Genomic DNA, 25001 nt, shown 5'->3' with positions numbered 1-25001 from the left:
CGACTTTTTCCTCATTATATATTTATTTTTGGTATTTTGGGGGTGTATGTTTAATTATTTCATCCTTTTGTTCTTTTTTTTCACGACTCAAATATTTCTACTGAAAGAGTATAACATGTCTGCTTAAATAAATATATGTTCTCCGTGTTATTTTAATCATTGGTTCGTGTATATGTAAATATTTTCTATACTTTCTGTTTAACGTATCATTATAATTAATGCATGAACGTGTTGCTGTGAAAGAAATATTGTATAGAAAAATAAAATAAATCGATCTCTTGGTTTATCCAGCTATAGGTAGCACTAAACCAAATAACTTCCGACTGGGTCATAGTTTAAGGTGCATTCACCATTTGATAGAGCAGTTAATACCACAAGTAAGGTCATTGGTGATAAATGTGTTGTATAAAAACAACATCTGGGGGGAAAATGTATGCAATTTTATTTCATCTAGTACCACTGTGTCAAGTAGCCTTGTGCTTGAAACATGTATAGGGTACCTGTAAACAAAAAAGTACTCAAATTTTATGCGGAACTAGGGTAGGCATAGACGCTACTCGTTATTTGTGAAATGAGCAGCTTGACCACCTTTTTTTATTCACTTTAAGGATGAGGGGTGGTGGTATTTATATATGTGGTGTATATGCCGATTGATGCACTGCAGGTATGAGGTTTAGCCAAATATGTTACTACTGTCATCTATGGGATTTGATTTGGTGGTATATCCTATATGAAGAAAACAAGAGTACAATGCAGCTGAAGAGGATGGTCAATAAAAGACATTAAAGAATTAAGTTGTTTTACGACACCACTAGAGCACATTGATTTATTAATCATAGGCTACTGGATGTCAAACATTTGGTCATTTCGACATACACTCTTAGAGAGGAAATACGCTATATTTGTCCATTAGTACCAAAGGATTTTTCTATATGCACCATCCCACAGACAGGATAGAACATACTACGGTCTTTGATATACCAGTCGTGGTGCACTGGCTGTGACGAAAAATAGCCCAACTGGGCCCACTGACGGGAATCGATCCCAATTGACCACACATCAAGCGGGTGCATTACCACTGGGCTACGTCCCTCCCAGACATTAAAGAATGACATTTTAATTATGTTTATATGTGGATGGATAATGGGATTGATGGATGGATTGACTAATTGATGGATGGATAAAGGGATGGATAGATGGATGGATTGACTAATTGATGGATGGATAAAGGGATGGATAGATGGATGGATTGACTACTTGATGGATGGATAAAGGGATGGATAGATGGATGGATTGACTAATTGATGGATGGATAAAGGGATGGATAGATGGATGGATTGACTAATTGATGGATGGATAAAGGGATGGATAGATGGATGGATTGACTAATTGATGGATGAATGGATGGATGGATGGATTTATTGGATGTATTATGAATGGATGGTTGGATATATATAATCTGAGGGATGAATGGATGATATAATATAATGGATGGATGGATGGATGGATGATATAATATAATGGATGGATGGGTGGATGGATGGATGGATAGATGGATATAATCTGAGGGATGGATGGATGATATGATATAATGGATGGATGGATGGGTGGATGGATGGATGGATGGATGGATGGATAGATGGATGGAGTGGTGGATGGATGGATGGATGTTATGATATAATGGATGGATGGGTGGATGGATGGATGGATAGATGGATATAATCTGAGGGATGGATGGATGATATGATATAATGGATGGATGGATGGGTGGATGGATGGATGGATGGATGGATGGATAGATGGATGGAGTGGTGGATGGATGGATGGATGTTATGATATAATGGATGGATGGGTGGATGGATGGATGGATGGATGGATATAATTTGAGGGATGAATGGATGATATAATATAATGGATGGATGGGTGGATGGATGGATGGATAGATGGATGGATGGATGGATGGATGGATGGATGGATGGATGGATGGGTGGGTGGTGGGGTGGGTGGGTGGGTGGGTGGGTGGGTGGGTGGGTGGATGGATGGATGGGTGGGTGGGTGGGTGGGTGGGTGGGTGGATGGATGGATGGATGGATGGATGGATGGATGGATAGATGGATGGATGATATGATATAATGGATGGATGGGTGGATGGATGGATGGATGGATGGATATAATCTGAGGGATGGATGGATGATATAATATAATGGATCGATGGGTGGATGGATGGATGGATAGATGGATGGATGGATGGATGGATGGATGGATGGATAGATGGATGGATGGATGGATGGATGGATGGATGGATGGATGGATGGATGGATGGATGGATGGATGGATGGATATAATCTGAGGGATGGATGGATGATATAATATAATGGATGGATGGGTGGATGGATGGATGGATGATATAATATAATGGATGGATGGGTGGATGGATGGAAGCACCGATCATTCGAGCCATCGAAGAATTCTGCGAGTATCTGAATCAATAGTCATGTTTTCTTGAAATCAAAGCATATTTCCATTAAATTTCTTAGTTCTAATACAGTGATTCCCAAAAGTAGAAGTCTGACATTGTGTGTGTGTCTCCCGCCGTCTGGAGGCAACTAACGTAATGTACAAAAGACCAGAGGCGCCAAGGGATTTCAATCTAGATTGTCTTTGGTGAAAATAAATGTTCTAACATGATTCATAGCCAGTGTACCATTATCTTTTGGGAAACGTAACTTGATAAATGTTTGCGGGTTGTTTTTTGTTGTTGTTGCATCCTTATTTTTCCAGACAGTTCATAAATCAAAATATAAAATATTAGCGAAATAGAACTCTGGCATTTCTGGTCTATTAAATTAACATTATACTCATATTTAAAAAATAGGATTCATTTTAAATATTTTAAAATTTGTTTTTGTATTAGTGATATTATGCCTAAAATTCTAAAATGAGTCAAACATATTTATATATACTCTTGACACCCATACATCCTTGTTCATTACACCTTTAAAAATCTCCATTTGGATAAAACTTTAGCTATGCTGTTAGATGGGGGCTTTTTGTACAAAATCTTATTAAAAAATTATTCAAATCGGTTGCGTCCCACTTTTAAGTAACATTAGGTTCATGTTACATGGCCTCATTACACCCAAATACGACAAAACCCCCGCAAAGTGTAAGATAATTTGCAACGACTCCTGGCTACCACTGTATTTAAGAATTTATCTTATTTTCTTAATAATTTGCCCTCACAGAAGTTATAAATATGTACCTATAAAAACAACAAAGTCTGCGCAACAAGATGCCGGGAGGTAATTTTGTATCGTTACCCAAAGAAAACAAGGCAACTAACTATATATTGCTTCCCAAAGAAAACAAGGGATCTAATTATATATTGCTTCCCAAAGAAAACAAGGGAGCTAATTATATATTGCAACCTAATTTGCCAAATCGAAATTCACATCCTTTGAATAGGGGGCGGGACGTAGTCCAGTGGTAAAGCGCTCGCTTGATGCGGGGTCGTTTTGGGATCGATCCCCGTCGGTGGGTCCATTGGGCTATTTCTCGCTTCAGCCAGTACACCACGACTGGTATATCAAAGGATCGTGGTATGTGATATACTGTCTATTGGATGGTGCATATAAAAGATCCCTTGCTGCTAATCGAAAAGAGTAGCTCATGAAGTGGCGACAGCGGGTTTCCTCTCTCAATATCTGTGTGGTCCTTAACCATATGTCCGACGCCATATAACCGTAAATAAAATGTGTTGAGTGCGTCGTTAAATAAAACATTTCTTTCTTTCTTCCTTTGAATAGCCAGTGATCTTTTGAATGTTGATTGGAGACCAATAAAACAGTATTATTTGGACTTCTTGAAGGGTTTAGCTTCTAAACAGAAAACCCGTCTTTTGAGGGTAATTTGCGTTTCTTGTTGTGTATGTCGCAACAATTGTTTCCCCTATTTACGTGCAGTTGTGATCGGTTGTAGATCGTGGAAGTCATCTGACTCATTCATACGCCACATCTACGTCAGAGCTCATGTGACGCACCGTCACAGATATTTACGTCTGCTGAGCAGCACGTTTATTCCTGGATATTTCATCATCCCTCTCTCTCGTTCTCGTTCTATTTTCTCTTTTCTCAAACTTAATGGAATGTTTCACGCAGGAATCGCATCGAAGGTAACAAGGAAATGATACTAGATGCCGTGAAGGTATTTGTGGATAGTTGCAATGATACGTGAAGTTTGGAAGTATGCTGAGTCAAACATATTTACTGTTGTTGCTGTTGTCAGGCATTCATCTTCTGTTTCTTCTTTTTAATTACGCAGTGTTTATTTACACATTTATCAGCAAGATTATTGTCTAACTATAGCAAGACTTAAAAATACACCAGTGTGAAATAATCACTGTATATTTTTGTTGTTGTTGTTTGCTTTATTTTTGTTTGATTTATGGTCTGTCTTTCTGGAAAACACTTTTAGGTGGATTACTGATTTTAACTTATGATGGTAATATATAATATATTTTCGTGCGTGTGTCCATCTAACTTTTAAGCGCATGATCCCAGATAAATCACTTGTCTGTGTTAACCATGGCAGTCTGCCCAGGATGTAGGTTAATGGTTTTGTGTCAAGGAGGAAACACGCTGCCTCCATTATAGGCCATTTCGTTTACTGTGTTCCAGCACTGAAGTACCAACCTTTACTTAATATTATAATCATGTATGTCCACTGTAGGAGTCGATCCTACAACCCACTGTAACTCGGATAAACCTTCTGAGCTGTACCTCACATTCAATTATTCGTGGATGACGACATAGTGTATGTTCGTTATTGCATCATTAAGTTTCAAACATGATGTCATGCTTCTCGCGAATAAAAGTTACGTTTTGTTTACGTTTTATGATACCACTTGAGCAAGTGGAATAATTAATCTTCGGTTACTCGATGCCAAACATTTGAAAATTCTGTCTTCAGAGGAAATCCTCTACATGTTTCCAATAGCAGCAAGAAATATTTCATGTGTACTTTCCCACAGACAGGACGGCACACACCACGCCCTTTAGTTAGGATATATCTCGGTATAAATATAATGACAATGATACATGTCTAACAGTCGTAGTTTACATGCACGGCGGTGTATCGTCAAACAATTCCTTTCATCAAGGACATAGACATTCAATTTATTGTCCTCCTTATATCCAACTGAAGGTCAAGCACGCTGTTTTGGGCACCTCAGCTTCATGAGTTGTTTGTGTAGAACAATGGTTAACAGTGAGTTGTTAGTGGTTAATATAATGGTTTTAGATCTTCTCGCAGAGTCATCAACATTAGTCCTGGTAATCAGCTCAATTTTATCAACGATCATCGGTTATAATTAGTTTGCACCAACCTACCAACTTCCGATTATGCAGTCGATTACAAATACATGTTGTATATAAACTTAAGAAGGATCGAGTTATTTGAACCATGCACCGGGGTAGGGTCTCCGTGAGTCCAAAATATTCGACTCGAGTATTCGAGGGTCAAACTAGACCCGGACCCGAGTACCGGTGTGATGGAACATGCTCTTAATTTCTTTTCGCCTGTGGCGATATTAATTGTTTTAGAGGGCCGTGTGCAGTCCCAATATGCACTTAGACTAGGTGGGCACCTTGTTACGTAATACCTCCGCGCGACCGTACCCTCTAATACACACCCAGACCAGGTGCGGAGGCCATGTGGCCAGTAGTTACGTAATACCTACGATAGTGCGGTTTTACGATTGTGATTTTTTGCGAACTAGGCGACAGTAAGTCTGACCATCTAAGAAAAATATGCCGTCTTGGTCGCTGTGGAAATATCACTTGTAGGTATTCGGTACCGCCTTGTACCCCCAGACGATATTCTGATTTTATAATAAATAGCTAGGATTTTAGATATATCGAGGATAAACATAGGAAGGCTCCCAGGAAACGTTGTCCGTCTGGACTGGTAAATATATTTTTCTGCTCTGTTGTATAACCTTGATGTGATTGATGTGACTTTAAATATTTTAATACTGTATTATACCAATATTATTTAGACAGTGTTTCCGGTAACTGACGAAGTAAATTGTAGGCTTCACTGTTCTAAAAATATAAAGCTTAGCCGGTCATCCTAGAGGACCTAGGTAAACTGTATGTTATTGTCTTTATTGTGATAGGTACCAGTATTAATTCTGTATTACAAGGTTACTGAATGAGTAGTTAAGAGTTAATTAAAAATTAACCAAGTAGGAATGAGTTGTAATTCCTTTATTAATTAAGTTCCCCTGGAAGCGTTTCTCAATTATCACACGTGTGGGTGTTGTGTCACGGTGAAGTGATTAGAATATTGTGTGAACTAGACACCTAGTGATTAACTAATTAAGTGATTAGTTCTGGGTTGTTATTATATTGTTGTTGTTAATTAACTACTGTGGCAGTACATTAGTCAGCGTAGTATTAATACAGATTCCAAAGTGTATTGTGTTTTTGTTGTGTTTTCTAGTAAACTAAACGTGCTATAATAACACAATTTATGTAACATCGTATCTCTGATATACCTAGAGCCGAGCCACTCGGGTATACACTGCCCGATACAGAGAGATCTAATAGATATACAGTTAGGAGAGATATTTGGATAATCGTGTTTTATTCAGTTACGGGTATTAGGGTATTATAGGATCCCCGTGACAACCGGACATGAGACTAAGGAATAAAATAAAATAGCATTATACATCTTAATTCCAGCGCTGAACCTAGATGCCAAATCATGCCATTGATAATACTGCATTTCACACATTCAACCCTTCATGTCTCATAGCCCTGTAAAATAACGGGAGGCAAGCATAATGATAAAATTACGTCAAAAATATAATTAAATGAAAGTGCTTTGCCTTGCATAGGTACTCGAGTCTTGTGAACGGACTCGAGTCTCGCTAGACTCGTTCCGTGCCCGAGTACTCTGGTACTCGTGGAGACCCTACACCGGTGCAGACACTACAAATCATTTATTTTCCCTTTAATAACTATTCAGTACCTGTTTTCTTTACTTATATATGAAAACAAACACACACCCCAGCATATTTTACAGCAATTCCATCACGTAAACTGTAGGAACAATTATTGCAATCAACAATTTCCACGGCAATCGATTATAGATTCTTATAATCGATGATCATCACATCGGTAAAGCACAACCGATCAGGTTTCAGTTATAATCGATCATTGGAATACCACTGATTAAATCTCACTCTAGGTTGGACCCGGTATCGGGATGCGAACCCAGCACCTGCCAGCTTTGGAGCACATGGCATTAAAACCGCACCACTGTCATCCGTTAGACTTGACTAGCTGTGACGGTAATTATTATAACTTACCGCGGTGGTCTTTCAGATATCGGTCTCGCTGTTTCAAAGCTTAGCACTGCAAATAAACCAATTTGCTTCAGGTGAATTGCGAAAGGGTTCCTCGCACCTGAAGCCAGTTAGGGATGATGGGTGCAGCTTTCATAATAATTGACAACACTGTATCGCCAAGCGTGTAAAAGAAAACACAACTTAACGGACGTGTCCACGTGTTCCTCGTTTGCCACTTATTTCACGAGGGCGCATAAACACCAAAATCGCCAAGACTTTGATTAGATAAACGTGGCTTTGGTTAAAGGCTGATAGTGTTTTTGGTGGGGAAAAAAATATATGTATATATACTTGTAACTACGTAAATAAATTAATGGTGTCAAGGGTTGGACCAGGAATAGACGTGTGTGAACCTAATAAAGACACGTTAATAGACTACCTGTTCCAGTACGTTAAAGGCACAGTTGCGTGGACAGTTGATTTTAATTGTCCTTCCTTTCTTTTGTTCTTCAGTTTAAAACCTTTATTACCCAACAGATCATTGGCAATGTCAAGGTTTGTGGCGCCTTGAATCATTGCATTATAACGAACAATAATAATACATGATTGTGTGTACATATATAAATAATGGATAAAGATTTTATGACATTTCACTCTTATAAAAATGTATGATATATATTTCTTACACACCTGTTGGTGAGACCATCATTCGTTATTTATGGTAACACATACTGTTACCACGTATACGTGTGATAACAATTTAAAGCCATACGACTGGCTGCTCCTAGACTACTGACATACCACCAAATGTAAAAACCCACAGTCGAAATCGATTACTCTCTAGCGTGCACGTTAAGCTGAAACTGATTACACTGGGTCAACTATAAGCGCTAGGGACATAAATAAGTTTTAGCTGGAAAAGACGTTTAAATTTAGTTCTGAAGGTGTGTAAGAAGCGGAATACTACATTCATGTCTGTTAGATACCATTTATCTTACAACTCGTTGGTTAGCAATGTTTCCAACTCGCTTCCGATCGTTAGATATCTTTTAAAACAACTCGTTCTGGGATAAATGGTATTTAACGGTCATATATATACACACACATATATATATATATATATATATATATATGACCGTTAAATACCATTTATCCCAGAACGAGTTCTTTTAAAGGATATTTTAACGAGCGGAAGCGAGTTGGAAACGTTGCTAAACAACGAGTTATGCGATAAATGGTATCTCTCTCTCTCTCTCTCTCTCTCTCTCTCTCTCTCTCTCTCTCTCTCTCTCTCTCTCTCTCTATATATATATATATATATATATATATATATATATATTTATTTATTTATTTATTTATTTAAGAATTGACCGCAAATATATTTTGTTTCATACAAGTATGAACCGAAAAATAATTGCGGTCAAATCTTATAATTAAATTTATATGCATACTTTAACAATACATAACTGAATTTATTTTGTTTAGCTTTAAATACGCCTGTAGTATTGTTTGTGTAAACTTCATTGATACTTATGTCGCGTAAGAATGCGAACGTTCATTCAATATCATTTGAATCAGGTGATTTTTTTTGTAAATGACGTCATTTCCTCTAGCTGCTGTGCATTTTTACGGATCGTTTAGTTATATTGGAAGGAATTGTCCTATTCGTGTTTAGTTTATATTTTATGAAAGTGAACGAAGAGAACGTGTCTAACATTAATGCTGTTGGTGGAACCGTTTAATTTTCGCCAACAGCTGTAGAACATCGCTTACAAGTAAGTTACAGAAGTGAAGTTTCCTACATGATTTCTTTGGCCACCGACCGAGTCTCATGTCATGATTAGCGAAGAGGTTGGGGTTTTTGGGTGGGGTTTTTTTTTAAAAATCAATGCGTATATATCTACATGTCTACTCTGCAATAGCATTTTCCATTAATTTATCATATACATTTTTTGTAGCTTTCACGTGTGTTTTCTTCAAAATATCTAAATATGATTGCCAGAATAATCCGGCTTGTTACACAAAAGTAGTGCGAGTCGGGGGAGGGGCTAGTAGGCGTGGCTTAAATTTTTTCAGTTCATCGAGATATGAACGAAAAACAGTAAGCACCTCTTGACCAATCAGATTGCCGTAAAGTGTATAGACGCAAAGAAAATTTAATTATATATATATATATATATATATATATATATATATATATATATATATATATATATATATATATATATATATATATATATATATATATATATATATGGTGGTTACATAGAAATCATATTCCATTCATTGTCATATACTGTACATGCATACCCATAATTATTCATAAATATAATCTCAGGATCAATACAGGAGAGACGAAACGAGTATACTGGAAAGAAAGAAAGGGACAGAGGTGGGGAAGTAAGGATGGAAAATGTTTGTTTATCGATATCCAGATGAATTTTAAAACATTAACTGATACAAGTAACCAATCAAAATATGTCCTAAAATATGTAATGTGTCATAAAAAGTACTTTATTGAACCGACTATACAATCATTATTCCGATTATTACCAATATCTTAACTACGTTTGGAGAATACATGCTAATGAAATATGGTTACATGCCCATAAATAATAATAATAATAATAATAATAATAATAATATAGCTTCGTTCATTGTCAGTTAACGTTAACCATTAAAAATATCTAACGTGTTTCAAATCACGTAAAATCGTTAAGGATATTGATATTGACTTTCCTTTTCCGCAATTCATTGAACATGCTTTTTGCAGAACAGTAGCGATGTTTAGTATTCAAACTAAATATAATTTTCATCACAATCCAAAAATTAGTAGAACTTTATGGTCTGTGAGAATATGCCTTTAATTTAGTTAAGATCCGTTAAAAAATTCAAATAATTTAAGATCCATAACGATGATTTCGCCAAGGTTGAGAAAGGGAGTGTTGTCAGCGTTAGAAAAGAAAGAAATGTTTTATTTAACGACGCACTCAACACATTTTATTTACGGTTATATGGCATAAAGAGAGGAGGGAGGGAGGGAGGGAGGGAGATAGGAAGAGAATGTCATACAGACAGAAACAGAAAGGTTTCGGGGAATTTTTAACATGTCCATATTCACTTACTCATAAACACGAATTATTGCTTAAAGGCTAAAATCCTGCCAATGTCAAAATGGGGAGAGATAGGAATTCATTTATAAATAATCTCTCTATTTAATCTTCCTATTGAACAGTAGCTTCGTTAGCTAAACTTCAAATGGGGGAGGGCGGTCACAAAGAAAAAGATTCATTTATTGATAACAATCTGTCCAATCTTCCATCTGAACAGTAGCATCATTAGCTGAAATTCAATATCTTTGTTAAAAACCATGCATCTATGGTAACATATTAGCAACCTTGTTGCCGAACTGTTTAAACAGTTCTGAGCTGTTTGTAACAATCACGTCGATTGGCCGCTGACCGGCGCCCCTCTCCGAGGCGGTCCCGTTACGTTCTATCTGCATGCTGGAGTTGACGACGTTGATGATGGACACGATCAGGATGAGGACAGCGGTCGCCTCGTTCATCCGCTCTGCTCTCGTCTCCTGCTCGCTGGTCCGAACCTTCATCTGCGCTAGGATGGTGAGCATGATGGCGACGACGGCCTGCAGGATGATGGAGAGCACCGTGAGCACGGTGAGCAGCTTGATGACGACCGTGTTGTCCTTGACGTCGAGCAGGACGACCAGCTGAGCCAGATTGGACATGAGCAATGCGAAGTCCATCGCGCCCTGAGACATCGTCTTGCGGTTGGCGTAACTCGGCTTCGTGTAAGTCGACCTACCATCTTCCGGTGCCTCTGGTATCGACTGACGGAACAGTTTCTGTAAAAGATAAGTAAGGTAAGTGCATTAGATCTTGGGCTAGGTATGTAGTTTCCAGGACAGCTGCAGTCAAATTTGCTCGAAGAAAATGAAAAAGGTAAAAGAAGAAGATGATAAAGGAAGAGAAGAAAAACAAACAAACACACAAGAAAACTCCAACAATTTTTGAACAACAAACTTCATTAAATTTACTATTTGCATCTAAACGCAGGGCAGGTAACCTTTTTAAAACATGTACAGCCACTTATTTACAGGAATGCATAGGCTTGACAATGAAACGTTTTGTTTGTTTGTTTGTTTGTTTGTGTTTTTGATCATGGTTCAATTCGAAGTGTTCCGGAAAATAGTTGATGATTGTGAAAAGCAGATTTTTCTATAATTCCATTAACACTAAAGAAACTTTTTATGCTGTTACTTTGATTGCAATATACTAAACACGTAATTTCTGTACATTTCACACACAAGTTTTTAATATTAAAATGTGAAATCAGCAGCTACAAATTTGCATTTGTTACATTAATGTATTTAGGACATTATTGTGAAAGACGTTATTGCGGAGATTCATACTGACACCAAGGAACCAACACTAATTTACTGTTTCGGAGTAAGTTAAAAGATTATTTTTAATGGAAACGTTTTATCGGTGTTCCTTGAGTGACATCACTGACATGCTCTACAGAATGTAACACGAGGGTTCAAGCTGTATCGGTATTCTCAACAACCTTCGCAAACAGCTGTCGATCGGCCAAAATGCATGTTTGACATCGAAGTCACACATTGGCAATCTTTTTACAGTGATTTCCATCCGAGACTCGTTTTCATGTGACAGTAAATCAATATATCGCTGGGATACAATGATAGATTGAGATCAACTGCGCTCAGGGGAGTCTCCGCATTCTGAAAATAGTACTCTCTGAATTATATCCCTCACCCTCCATTGCGGCGCCAGCACTATGGACGCCAAGAACCTTTACTGGAAACGGGTAGGAGTTATCTGGAAATATATTATTCATATAAAGCTCCCATTGTTTAAGCGTGCTTAATTTTTAAATATTGCTATTTTGCATGCAGTATTTATAAAGTGAGCACAGTTATACAGTTTTTATGAATACATTAAATTGTAGCTACATAAAACAATTAAATAGGCTAATTCTACCAATTGGATATCCATAGTAATTACTGGATGGATGTAGTCTCATATGAAATGTAGCGGTGGCGAGGAGGTTTGAGGTATTTATGTATGCAGCAGTAAATCAAACTATTCAAAATAACCTTATTGGTATCATTATGTTCTTCCAAGGTAATATAAGTTAAATATGTTAACGAATATATAACACCATTATGTAAAGTAAACAAGTGTCTAAAGACTACATAGTAATTAAACAAACAATTGACCTTTGTATGTATGTATGTATGTATGTATGTATGTATATGTATGTATGTATGTATGTATATACATGTATGTGTGTGTGTGTGTGTGTGTGTGTGTGTGTGTGTGTGTGTTCAGTTTCAAAACATGGATAGATATATGCATATAAAACAAGGTCTTATAAAACTTCTTAAGTCTAGACTCCAGTCTCTAATAACATCAAAGGCAGTGCCAAAGTACACATTTAGTTGATAACAATATAACTGGCTTAATGGGCGCTATACTAATACGTCTTTAAAATATTATCTCCTGTTTGTCAACGCATATAAATTGCCATCTTCGTAACATTTCATTTCTCGCTCCAGCTAGTACACCACGACTGGTACATCAAAGGCCGTGGTATGTGCTATCCTATCTATGGGATAATGCATATAAAAGATCCCTTGCTGCTAATCGAAAAGAGTAGCTCATGAAGTGGCGACAGCGGGTTTCCTCCTTAATATCTGTGTGGTCCTTAACCATATGTCCGACGCCATATAACCGTAAATAAAATGTGTTGAGTGCGTCGTTACATAAAACATTTCCATCCTTCGTAACATTTCGTATAGACGACTACATTTCGTAGTATATGGAATATGACAAATTGCCTGCGTGTGACGTCTTTAAAGATTTTAGTCTAGACTCGTACGTTTAATTAGCACAGTCCCCACAGTTCCAGTTCTATTCGATCGCTGAACACCGACTAAGCCTACACAAAACATTGATGGACTATGACAGGTGAATTATAGGGAGAGAAGGAAGGAAGGAAGGAAGGAAATGTTTTATTTAACAACGCACTCATCAGATTTTATTTACGGTTATATAGCGTCGGACATATGGTTAAGGACCACACAGATATTGAGGAAGGAAACCCGCTGTCGCCACTTCATGATCTACTATTTTCGATTAGCAGCAAGGGATCTTTTAAATACACCATTCTATAGAGGGGATAGCACATACCACGGCCTCTGATATACCAGTTGTGGTGCACTGGCTGGAACGAGAAATAGTGTAGGGAGAGAGACAAGAACTGGAATGTGGAGGTGAACAACCATAGTAATTTAAAGAGAGGAGAGGCAGAGAGGTAAGAAATGAAATGGAATTCGAAGAAATATAATGGAACAAACAGAAAGAAATGAAACATTTTTCAAAGATTGATTTAAATATACACAAAAATGTAAAAATCGAAGAAGAAGTGTTCGGAATAGATACAAAGATATGAAACATTTACCCAAAACCCATTTAAATTTATGTACACTTTAAAAGATCGAAGAAGAAGTGTTCGGAATAGATACAAAGATATGAAACATTTACCCAGGACCCATTTAAATTTATGTACACTTTAAAAGATCGAAGAAGAAGTGTTCGGAATAGATACAAAGATATGAAACATTTACCCAGGACCCATTTAAATTTATGTACACTTTAAAACATCGAAGAAGAAGTGTTCAATGTTCGAACAAAAGAATCCTGCCAAGAGTCAGTCTTGTTGACGCAACTCAGTTTTTGCTCTGGTAAAAGAGACGGACCCCCCCCCCCCCCACCCCCCACCCCCACCCCCCGGCAACTCTTAAGAGACAAAATGGTCAATATAATGTTGTAGATTTTTTTAGAGAGAAATGCAGAAGGAAATTGCGTGAGCAGACGACCACAAAATCCATTAATGTTAGTTTTTGCCACCGGGGACCGTACAGACAGCAGGATATAACAGTTTTAAGACGTATTAGTATAGCGCTCATTAAGCCAATTACATTGTTATCAACAGAACTTGTACTTTGGCACTGCCCTTTGATGTTTGAAAAATGATGCCAAAATTGAAATTAATGAAATGTATTTGGATCATGAAAGAAATGAAAACGTGACTAATATGGGTTACTATAGATATGGAGGGGGGGGGGGCGCGTTCAACAATTGTGTAATACTTGGGGGTGGGGGTAGTGGGGGTGGAGAGGTAAAACCGGATGCGTTAGAGAAACATGGGGGTTGGGAAGGGTGTGTTAAAGAGTTACGTAAGTTTCTAAAATCATATGAGACATTTTATTTATACATTACAGAGGTAGTCATGGCCAATTGTTCTATGACAAATACAATTGTTCCTACAATTTTATCTATTATTTATTAAAAACAAAGCGACAAATAAAAACATTCGAACAGTAAGACACAAATAGTAGTCAAATTATGTCAAATGTTGTGACAGTGACGAAAAGGAGTGTTGACGTAGTGTTACATAATTTTAGAGGGTGGGCGGTCTTAACGATACAAAACATTACATGGGGAGGGTGTTACAAAAGCACAATCAGATTTTGTGTTAAATATTGTTGAACAGCTCCTTTTAAAAAGATATTGTGACTCGTGGCTTAGAGCGCTCGAAAGAGGTGTAACAGATTGTTAGGATAATTAAATAATTCAAAGATAATTTCGATGAACATTTAAAACTGACCTTTTTGATTTGTTGACCTCAGTATATAAGGTCAAATGTGAAGGTGGTAACGTTTTGTTTCCGGTTTTGTTTTTTTGTTTTTTAAACTTTGGATCATGACGAAACATCCAACATGGTTACTCATTTTTAACTCCAAAATACCATCAACATTTTTTTTTTTTTATCACAGTGTTGGTCGTCCAAAAAAGGCAGAATTGTACCCATCTCATTTGAAAAGAGTAGATTGCAATGACTTTGTGCCAACTCATTGGCTTCTAATCTCAGTTGCACGCCCAGAACAACGTGGTTGAACATTAGTTTACTATATGCAGAGGATTATTTGCACCATAGCCGGAGTACTCTGCTTTTCTAGAGCTAGGCGGATATTTGGACGGTTATTATCGCTCTCTGCCAGGCAGACAACTCTATAAATAGCACGCAGGATTTTTGCCTATCACCGGGTAGGTAAAGATTCCCGCTCTAATACAATAACGTTTGATAAACTATGTTTGATCAGTTTTCGAGTTCGCTGATAACAAATATTTCATATATTAATATCCTGCACGCCCACGGCCACGGCCACGGCCCACGGTGGTAGGAAAAATAAACATGTTTTCGTTATAGAGATGCCTCTAAAAGTAGAGAGTGATTATAACTATCCGAATATCCATCTAGCTCTCGCACGTCAGAGTACTCGGAACTGCCATCACCATTATCGTAAAAATAATGTGTGGACACTATGGACATTAATTCCTCACAGGTATTGATTACAGAGATGTCAACCTCTGTATGCCTGGTACTACCAGTCTACCTACAGATGTGTTTCCATGACAACTACAAACCTCTGCACCCTGAAATGCTGAGTTCCAGTCTGGTTCAGGGTAAACGTGCGATTCGTTGACGTTCTCACCGGAAGTGAAACCCCGGTTCGTCCGGCCATCATGAGAGGAAAATTGTCTCTCTTCTGAAGAGTCGCGGAGCTGACTTTCTATTGTCTGTAGTAATAATAATAATAATAATAGTGCGTAAAAATGAACAATAATATAGAATAGTGTACAGTATATCATACTTTATCCCGCAATCTCTATATATATATTTTTTCAAGATATGATGAGTAGATAAATTTGTGATCAGCAAAGGAATGTTATATTGTTCAAAGTTACTTGTTCTTTTGCTTTCAATTTATTATTTTGATTTTTAAAACTGTTTTTGCAGACAAATTTAACTTAAAAAATTTAAGAACTATTTTGTTTTGATGTATTTAAAAATATAAATTTAAGAAAATTTAAGAATTATTTTGTTTTGATGTATGGATATTTTAGGCATTCCACACTTGTGGACATACTACTCTGGAAAACGATAAAATTGTGAAACAAAACGGTTAATTTCATAAATTTTTTGTTTTATGTGGATTGCAGGATAAATAAAATATCTAGTTACTGTCTTAAGATAAAGTCGATATCTTAAGACAGTAACCAGTTATTCTCTATGTAAAGTAAATTATAAATACACGTATAGCTTAATTAATATTGCTCATATATATAATTGAGAAAACACCTAAGTTATGAATCCATTTAAAATTATGCTAAATCTATTTCTTATCTTCTTCTTCTTCTTCTTCTTCTTCTTCTTCTTCTTCTTCTTTTGTATATTTTATAACAAATCATAGACTCTCGCCGATGTAGACGAAAAGCATGATCTATTATCAATGATTAAATACTACATGTAAACCCTGAGATTGCTGCTTTAAGATATATTTATTTAGAGCTGACCAAAATATTCATTATTCTTGTGAATGATAACGATTTTGCCTTAATTCAATACTTCTATCCCAGCCAAAAATACATCCGAATCATTTTATTTACTATTATTTTAAAAATTGTATGAAAACATCCAATTAGGTTAAGACGTGACATTACATTTTGAATTTGACAAAGAACTGGCTGCTATTTTAGTGCCACGAATATTTTTATGTACTTAATATCATTCCTACCGGTGACAGACAACGAAGTATTACTGTACATAGTTCTGGTCTACTTTTATTCACTGTCAGGCGCGGATCCAGTAGAAGGCTGCTGAAGGTGCGCATTTTGATGGCATTTCGACATTTTCCGTTAAGTTACGAAAATTGCCGAAGCCGTTACCATAAAAACGTCAACATTCTTTTGGCGTGACGTCAACAATGCTTTGGCGTTTTAATATGCTTTTTTATGTCAAAGCGATGCTACGCACATTCGTCTGAATACAATTTAACTTCAGAAATGTGCGAAAAGATCGCTGGTTGACATTTATAATCATATTTATTTTAAATATGTATAATATAAAATATCTGTGCATGGATCAAATTCTACCTAACAAGGTCCTGTAGTGCTGTTCTGTTCTAATATCTCCTGCAAATGTTGAGTGGATATAGCAATAGAGGTAAGTGATTAATTGTTTCTTGTTTGTTTGTTTCTTTTTAAGGACCGATGAAGTGGGAGGTGCGATGCACAGGCATTGGCGTAGCCAGTATTTTATAGTGTGCACTGGCGTAGGAAGCGGAGAGGGGGTGGGGGGGGGGGGGGGGGGGGCACGTTAATATAATTAAAATTAGCTCCACTATTACATGTGGATCTAACAGCAGCCAGTTGGAGCTCGTGTCCACCAATCAAAACCTTACTTGCAGAATCATGCCAGTGGTTTGAAAATAATTTGAAAACATTCCGTGTGAATTACGAATATCTTATTTAGACCAGTAGAACTAATTTTAATCAGATTGCTAACAGTGCTGTAAATAAAATTTTAAATATCGACCAATCACACTTCGCCTTTTATAACGTTATTTGGGAGCGCACAAATTCTAAAAATACGTACCAATACGTACGGGATGGGTTATCAGTCTTCAATTTTACATTATAAATTATTTATTTTATAAAATAAAACATGTTTTAAGGCATTCGTAATTCACACGAAACATGCCGTATACCCTCAGGATAATTCAGAATGTTTTCAAACTATTTTCAAATCACTGGCATGATTCTGCAAGTAAGGTAACAGATTTTGATTGGTGGACACGAGCTCCATCTGGCTGCTGTTAGATCCACATGTAATAGTGGAGCTAATTTTAATTAGATTGGGGGCAGGGGGCATATGTCCCCTCACTTTGTAGCCACAGCGATGGTTTATATATATATATGTATATATGTATATATGTATGTGTGTGTGTGTGTGTGTGTGTGTGTGTGTGTGTGTGTGTGTGTGTGTGTGGTGGTGTGTGTGTGTGTGTGTATGTGTCAGTTTGTTGCATCAATTTAAACATAAGAACTGCTCCCGAAAGACTGCAAAATCGTGGATCTAATAGGCACAGTCCCCCAACCCCGAAATTCGAAGTGTCCTGAAAATTCCAGTACATATCAGATGAAAATAATGCATTTACTGGCTTTTAGCGGGGAACATGTTTACAATGTTTTGTTTTATATTTCTGTGGGTGATTACTGTACAGGTAATACATGTTAGTTTACTTTTGAATACTGTAGATGACTCTTTTAAGTGTTGCACCAACTACCTTGAAAAATCCTGCATCCGTCCCTGCCAGTTATGACAATATAATAAAAATTGCTAAATTATCACCCACACCATGACCCACCCCTTCTCCATCGCCAGCTTCATAGCCTCGTTGTGATTCCACGCTGAATCCGCCACTGACTCGCTATTTTAAAAATAAGCCATGTATCAAAATTATAATTTTGTTTTCAATATACAACATAATAAACTGGTTTTGCACAAAATTTCAAAGTTCTGCCATGTATACTTACTTTCGCTAGGCTATTTTTCGTTCCAGCCAGTGCACCACGACTTGTATATCAAAGACTGTGGTATGTGTCATCCTGTCTGTGGGGTGGTGCATATAAAAGATACCTTGCTACTATCAAAACATGTAGCGGGTTTCCTCTAAGACTATATGTCAAAATTACCAAATGTTTGACATCCAATAGCCGATGATTAATAAATCAATGTGCTCTAGTGGTGTCGTTAAACAAAACTTTGTTTTTCTTTATTCAGTTTCAATACTGGTAAATGTGATACATGCCAGAGTAGAATCCTGTTGTAGAATACGGCGCAAGTAAAACGTCTAAATATGCCGACTCGCAACTTTTTGTTCTATAATATATAGCGGTTTACCGGCCTCGGTGGCGTCGTGGTTAGGCCATCGGTCTACAGGCTGGTAGGTACTGGGTTCGGATCCCAGTCGAGGCATGGTATTTTGAATCCAGATACCGACTCCAAACCCTGAGTGAGTGCTCCGCAAGGCTCAATGGGTAGGTTTAAACCACTTGCACCGACCAGTGATCCATAACTGGTTCAACAAAAGCCATGGTTTGTGCTATCCTGCCTGTGGGAAGCGCAAATAAAAGATCCCTTGCTGCTAATCGGAAAGAGTAGCCCATGTAGTGGCGACAGCGGGTTTCCTGTCAAACTCTGTGTGGCCCTTAACCATATGTCTGACGCCATATTACCGTAAATAAAATGTGGTTCATTAACCGATTCACTCGAGCTGTCTCTTATGCTATATGCCCATGTCCTAAAAGGTCAATGCATAATATTACAAAATAGCATGGGCAAAATACAGCCAGAAGGCTAACCATTAAACATACATATTGTTTTAATTCTTCATCATTTTTTAGAAGTGAATATGTGAGCCATAATTTGTGCCACAATTAGGAACTATAGTGGACCGTGTTGAATGAACTCTCACCCGGAAGTGTTCTGTGTAGTGAGACCTATAGTTTTTAGTAAGTACAGTAGATTTTTCAGTTTTTTACTTCTTTTTTTTTAGAAAACTAATGCTAAGTTCAGACTGCCAACTGTCATAACTATTTTGGCCAACGCGCTGATCTCTCGACTTCTACGACTGTCCAGTTGCTAATCTGATTCCCGTCGTATACAACTCCTACAACCGATTAGATGCTAATCAGAGCGCACTCATCGTAAGTCGGTAGTTGGGAAAATTATAACGCAACTGTCGAGTTGACCAATTCCGTCGTGACAGTTGATAGTTTGATCCTAACATAAGAAATATATCGGAGAAATATTTACCATAAATAAATATATATATATATATATATATATATATATATATATATATATATATATATATATATATATAGTAAAGTGGTTTTGTGCAAATAAAAATATATAATGTTAATTATAATAATGCTATGCATTATTTCCCCAGTTAACCATGATATGCCACAGTTAGCCATGATTCGGACATCACTTACCTGGTATTTTATAATGTCTTTTTCTTCGTGTAAAATCTTCTGTTTATCGGTATTATCCATTTTGCTATTTACAAGTTGCACATTTATTTTAAATAATTACACGTTTACTTCAATAGGTTAAGTGGAAACTATGCTTATATAATCCGTTCACTAGAATGGCCAGGCAATTGCGAGTACTTCACTATTCTGCCAGGCACTTGTGTATACTTCTCTAGAAAGCAATGGTCTTCTGTTGTAGATTTGCAGTACATAGAATTCTGACAGTTTCCTTGGTAGGCGACGTTTTGGGAGGACTTTACTAAAATGTCAGATTTGCAAATACTTCACTATAATTTGGAGTTCTTTACCAGACTATAGGAATTTGTGGATATGCGGGGGATTTTCGGGTAATTCACTAGGTTGCCGAACTTTTGCAGGTACCCTGCTAGGTTACCGGAGATTTGTCGGTACTTCATAAAACTGTTGGATATCTGTAGCCACTAAACTATACTGTCGAAGGTTTGCATCTACTGCACTAGTCTTCCGGGGATTTGCGAACACTTCACCAGTCTTCCGGGGATTTGCGAACACTTCACCAGTCTGCTGAATATTTCCCGAAACGTCACTAGACTGGCGGAGAAATTAAATTGCTGGTACTTAACTAGACTTGCTGAAAACCTGTGGGTACTTCGCTAGACTGCCGAAGATTCAAATTTAGTTCACCAGTTAGTCGAAGATTTGTGGATACTTCTGTAGAAAATTAAAATATTATGACGACTTCACTAAACTGTCATATATAAGTGGCGTTCCCGATTAGACTACTAAAATACATATTGTACAATAAATATTACTATGACTGATTTTGTTAACTGTTATTCTATTAAATGCTTTTGCTTAACATTAGTGCGTATGTGTACAGCTGGGTTTTGGTTCCACTGGTAGTCAATTAATATTCACCGAGTAAATCAGACAAAAATGACATCTCTCTGATTGGGTTCTGTCAAACAGAATATATACACGTTTAACAATTCACAATTAACACGGCATGTAGGTAAATATTTATTGCATAAATCTGTTCACAACTAGAGATAAATCACTGACCATTAATAAAGGAAATTCCGTATGTGAAAACGTCATCAATTGACGTCAGTTTTTAGAAACATGCAATTGCAATGTACAAGCTTTACATTTGCAGTACATTAAATACATGTGATGGCCGTAAACAGAAAAATACAAAAAGTGTAATATTAGCTTTAATAGGACATTCCTGAGTTTGCTGCAATTGTTTAGATGTTATCGACTAACAAAAACTTTTTAACGATTGTAATTACATATCAAATATATTTTTCTGCATAATATTTTAGTGGTTGTACATTAAACGTGTTTCTGGTCGTTCTAATATTTGTACTAGGTTAAATTTCATTTTATTTCCTAAAATATATCTTTTCGTACGTACCAAATTATTTGAAGACAAAATCCAGTTTGGGCTTCTTACAAATATCAAGACGACCAGAAACACATTAAATATACAGACATTGATATTCTAAACAAGAAAATATATTTAATATGTAAGTTTAATCGTAGAAATATTTTATTAGTCAGAAACATCTTACAATGCAGCAAACTCAGGAATGTCCCTTTAAAGTGACCTTTTTTTTATACACAGTACATAATTTTTTACTTTTACATACCCTAACCTGGTTATTTTAGGCTACGTATTTAATCTTCCAAAAAGAAGAAGAAATTTTGCCTCTAGTAATGTTAGAAAGTCCAGGCTCATTAATTTATATATTTGTGACACAATTTTAATATTAGATCATAGTTTTTTTGTTCGTGGTATTGTGTCTTTATCCGTCAACTCACTACCCATTCTGCCCATTGGGCTATTTCTCGTTCCAGCCAGTGCCGTGGTATGTACCCTGTCTATGGGATGGTGCATATAAACGATCCCTTGGTGCTAATCGAAAAGAGTAGCCCATGAAGTGGCGACAGCGGGTTTCCTCTCTCAATATCCGTGTGGTCCTTAACCATCTGTCTGACGCCATATAACCGTAAATAAAATGTGTTGAGTGCGTCGTTAAATAAAACATTTCTTTCTGTCAGTGCCCATTCTATTTCATGTAGCAAGAAGAGGTCAAATGGCAATGTGTCATGTTACTTCTTGGATGCGTTACTTGTCCTGGATTCCTATTTTACTGTCAATGTTCACATTTAATAAACGCCAAATCGATATTTTCAATACCGACCTCTCATTGAATGGAAGACCCAAACGCCTGTGCGGAAAGACGAATTAGTCCATTTGAGTGCGGCATTAGATTATCAACCCAGGGAGAAGTCTTTTATGAACAATGTCTTTCGTCAATGTATACTGAAGTCTATTACAAACGATCTCACTGTCATATCGGATGATGTACTTAAAATCTAATCTTTGTATGGTAAAATGACGCTGAATTTCCTGATAAAAATCACGATTCTGTGTATTAAACCTGTACCGCGGTTCATTGTGCGAAATAAGATGAGGAAAAAAATTCAACAAGAACTGCTTGCATTTAATGATCTGTCGGGGGAGGAGGGGGGGGGGGTCCATGTATCCGGTAGTGGTTGCTATGTGGTTGATAATACCACGATTGTCCATTATTGAGAACAGAAATAAGTGAAGGGTTTCTCGGTGCTAGAATGTACAAACACCATGTAGCCAGGTTTAATTGTACTTCCATGGCTTCTCTAGCCCTGTTATTGTTTATATGTGAGAACAGAGATAGATCGCATACAACATAAACCAAAAAAACAATCAAACAAACCACCATCACCACCACCAAACCTGTCAATTTTCGTCACCCCAAAGGTCGCCATGTGCTGTGTTTAAAATCCACATATTTAAAAAATATATATTGGACGCCACAGACCTTTATCATTTATGACGATTCCATTTGAATTTACTCATAACATGAAACTTATCTGTTTAATTAGCAAGAGGGTACGAAAGTAAAATTACGAAGTGCTATTTAAAATTTGTCAAAAGTACACAACACGGTTGTGTTCAATTTCAAGAGACTCCAAACCAAACCAGTAGTATTGTTTTGTTTTTATTACGTACTCTCGGGGGGGGGGGGGGGGGGGGGGGGGGGGGGGTCTTTCTCTTTTTTTCTGGGGTTTTTTTTTTGGGGGGTGGGGGGGTCAGGACAATCACAATCCAAGATAGCGTTTGGGTTGGAGAATCGAACCCCCTGGTGGACCCATAACTTTATTTGATTTTACCCCTCCCCGCCAGTCCCACGAATGGTATATTAAAGGTCGTGGTATATGCTGTCATGTATGTGGGAAAATACATATAAAAGATACCTGCTGCAACTGAAATAAATTACTATACGTCAGAATTAGCAAATATTTGACATCCAACAGCTGATGATTAATTAATCAATGTGCTCTAGTAGTGTCATTAAACAAAACAAACTTTAGCAACACGCTGCGTTCAGTGATTGGGTCTTGTTGGGAACATGGACGTCAATCCGGCTTTAAAAGTGTGTGTGTGTGTGGGGGGGGGGGGGGACATGTTAGTGTTTGTGTGTGTTTCTTACGTCCAATTACGTCAACAATGACGTTCGTACAAAATTATGTTAAAAGGGATGACTACTTGCCATTTTAAATAAATAATAAATACAGTAATTAAATTATGTTTTTTGTTTGTTTATATTTATGTTTGTTTTTGTTTTTTGTTGTTGTTGTTGTTATTGTTGGTGGTGGTGTTGCTTTTGCTAAACGAAAAAGTGTGGGGGGGGGGGGGGGGGGGGAGACATTTATATAGATTGTCCCCCGGCGTTGAAAAGTGAGGGGGACGCGTCTCCCCTGTCCCCCACCGATCGACGCCCATGGTTGGGAATACTCGTTACGATTTGAATGTTTCCCACCCTATTACTTTCAACATCAAGAGTAATAATGCCTCATGTGCCTTTCTTAGTACCGAGGAGCGAGGCGTAGCCCAGTGGTACAGCGCTCGCTTGATGCACGGTCGGTTTGGGATCGATCCCCGTCAGTGGGTCCATTGCGCTATTTCTCGCTCCAGCCAGTGCACCACGATTGGTACACCAAAGGCCGTGGTATTTGCTATCCTGTCTGTGGGATGGTGCATATAAAAGATCCCTTGCTGCTAAACGAAAAGAGTAGCCTATGAAGTGGCTTCAGCGGGTTTCCTCTCTCAATATCTGTGTGGTCCTTAACCATATGTCTGACGCCATATAACTGTAAATAAAATGTGTCGAGTGCGTCGTTGCCTTCTTCCTTGTTAGTACCGCCCCCGCTTTGCAACATACTCCTCTTCCCAACCACGAAACAAAATACAACCCAATTGAAGAAAACAACACAAGGAAGGTCAAAGTAAGAAATGTAATAATTATCTTTATCTATGAGCCTATCACGAATCACGTGGTTAACAAGGGTCAGTTCCACAGTCAACGAGCGACTTTTCGCAGCGGGTTCCCGCGAACCCTTGTCGACAGTCACATCGAAACCCGCCAACCCGATCGCGACACGTGGCGCCGTTCTTACACGGGTTGGACGCGCATTCGTCAACATCGATCTCACACCGGTCGCCTGCAAGAAACAAAAGCAAAACAAAATTAATATATATTGTTATGAAATCGTGTGATGCAGTTATTGTATTAAAATGATAGAACTATAGTACAATGGAGACTGTTCCGAGTTAAAAGCATGTCAGGTAA

At 37.4% G+C, this 25001-nt stretch overlaps 1 protein-coding gene across 1 annotated transcript in view; it reads right to left on the bottom strand.

Moving 5' to 3' along the window:
* Positions 1-24658: 24658 nt before the first annotated feature.
* The window catches only part of LOC121368566 (MAM and LDL-receptor class A domain-containing protein 2-like), a 29147-nt gene continuing 28804 nt past the window's right edge, over positions 24659-25001 (bottom strand). The window contains exon 18 of the mRNA XM_041493304.1: positions 24659-24873. Coding sequence (XP_041349238.1) covers positions 24710-24873 — 164 coding nt within the window. The 3' untranslated portion in view covers positions 24659-24709. The remainder of the gene's footprint in view (positions 24874-25001) is intronic.

The sequence above is a fragment of the Gigantopelta aegis genome, chromosome 3, assembly GCF_016097555.1.
Source record: "Gigantopelta aegis isolate Gae_Host chromosome 3, Gae_host_genome, whole genome shotgun sequence".
NCBI lineage: Eukaryota > Metazoa > Mollusca > Gastropoda > Neomphalida > Peltospiridae > Gigantopelta > Gigantopelta aegis.
Note: the sequence above shows the minus strand (reverse complement) of the source record. Positions and strands in the feature narration are given on the sequence as shown.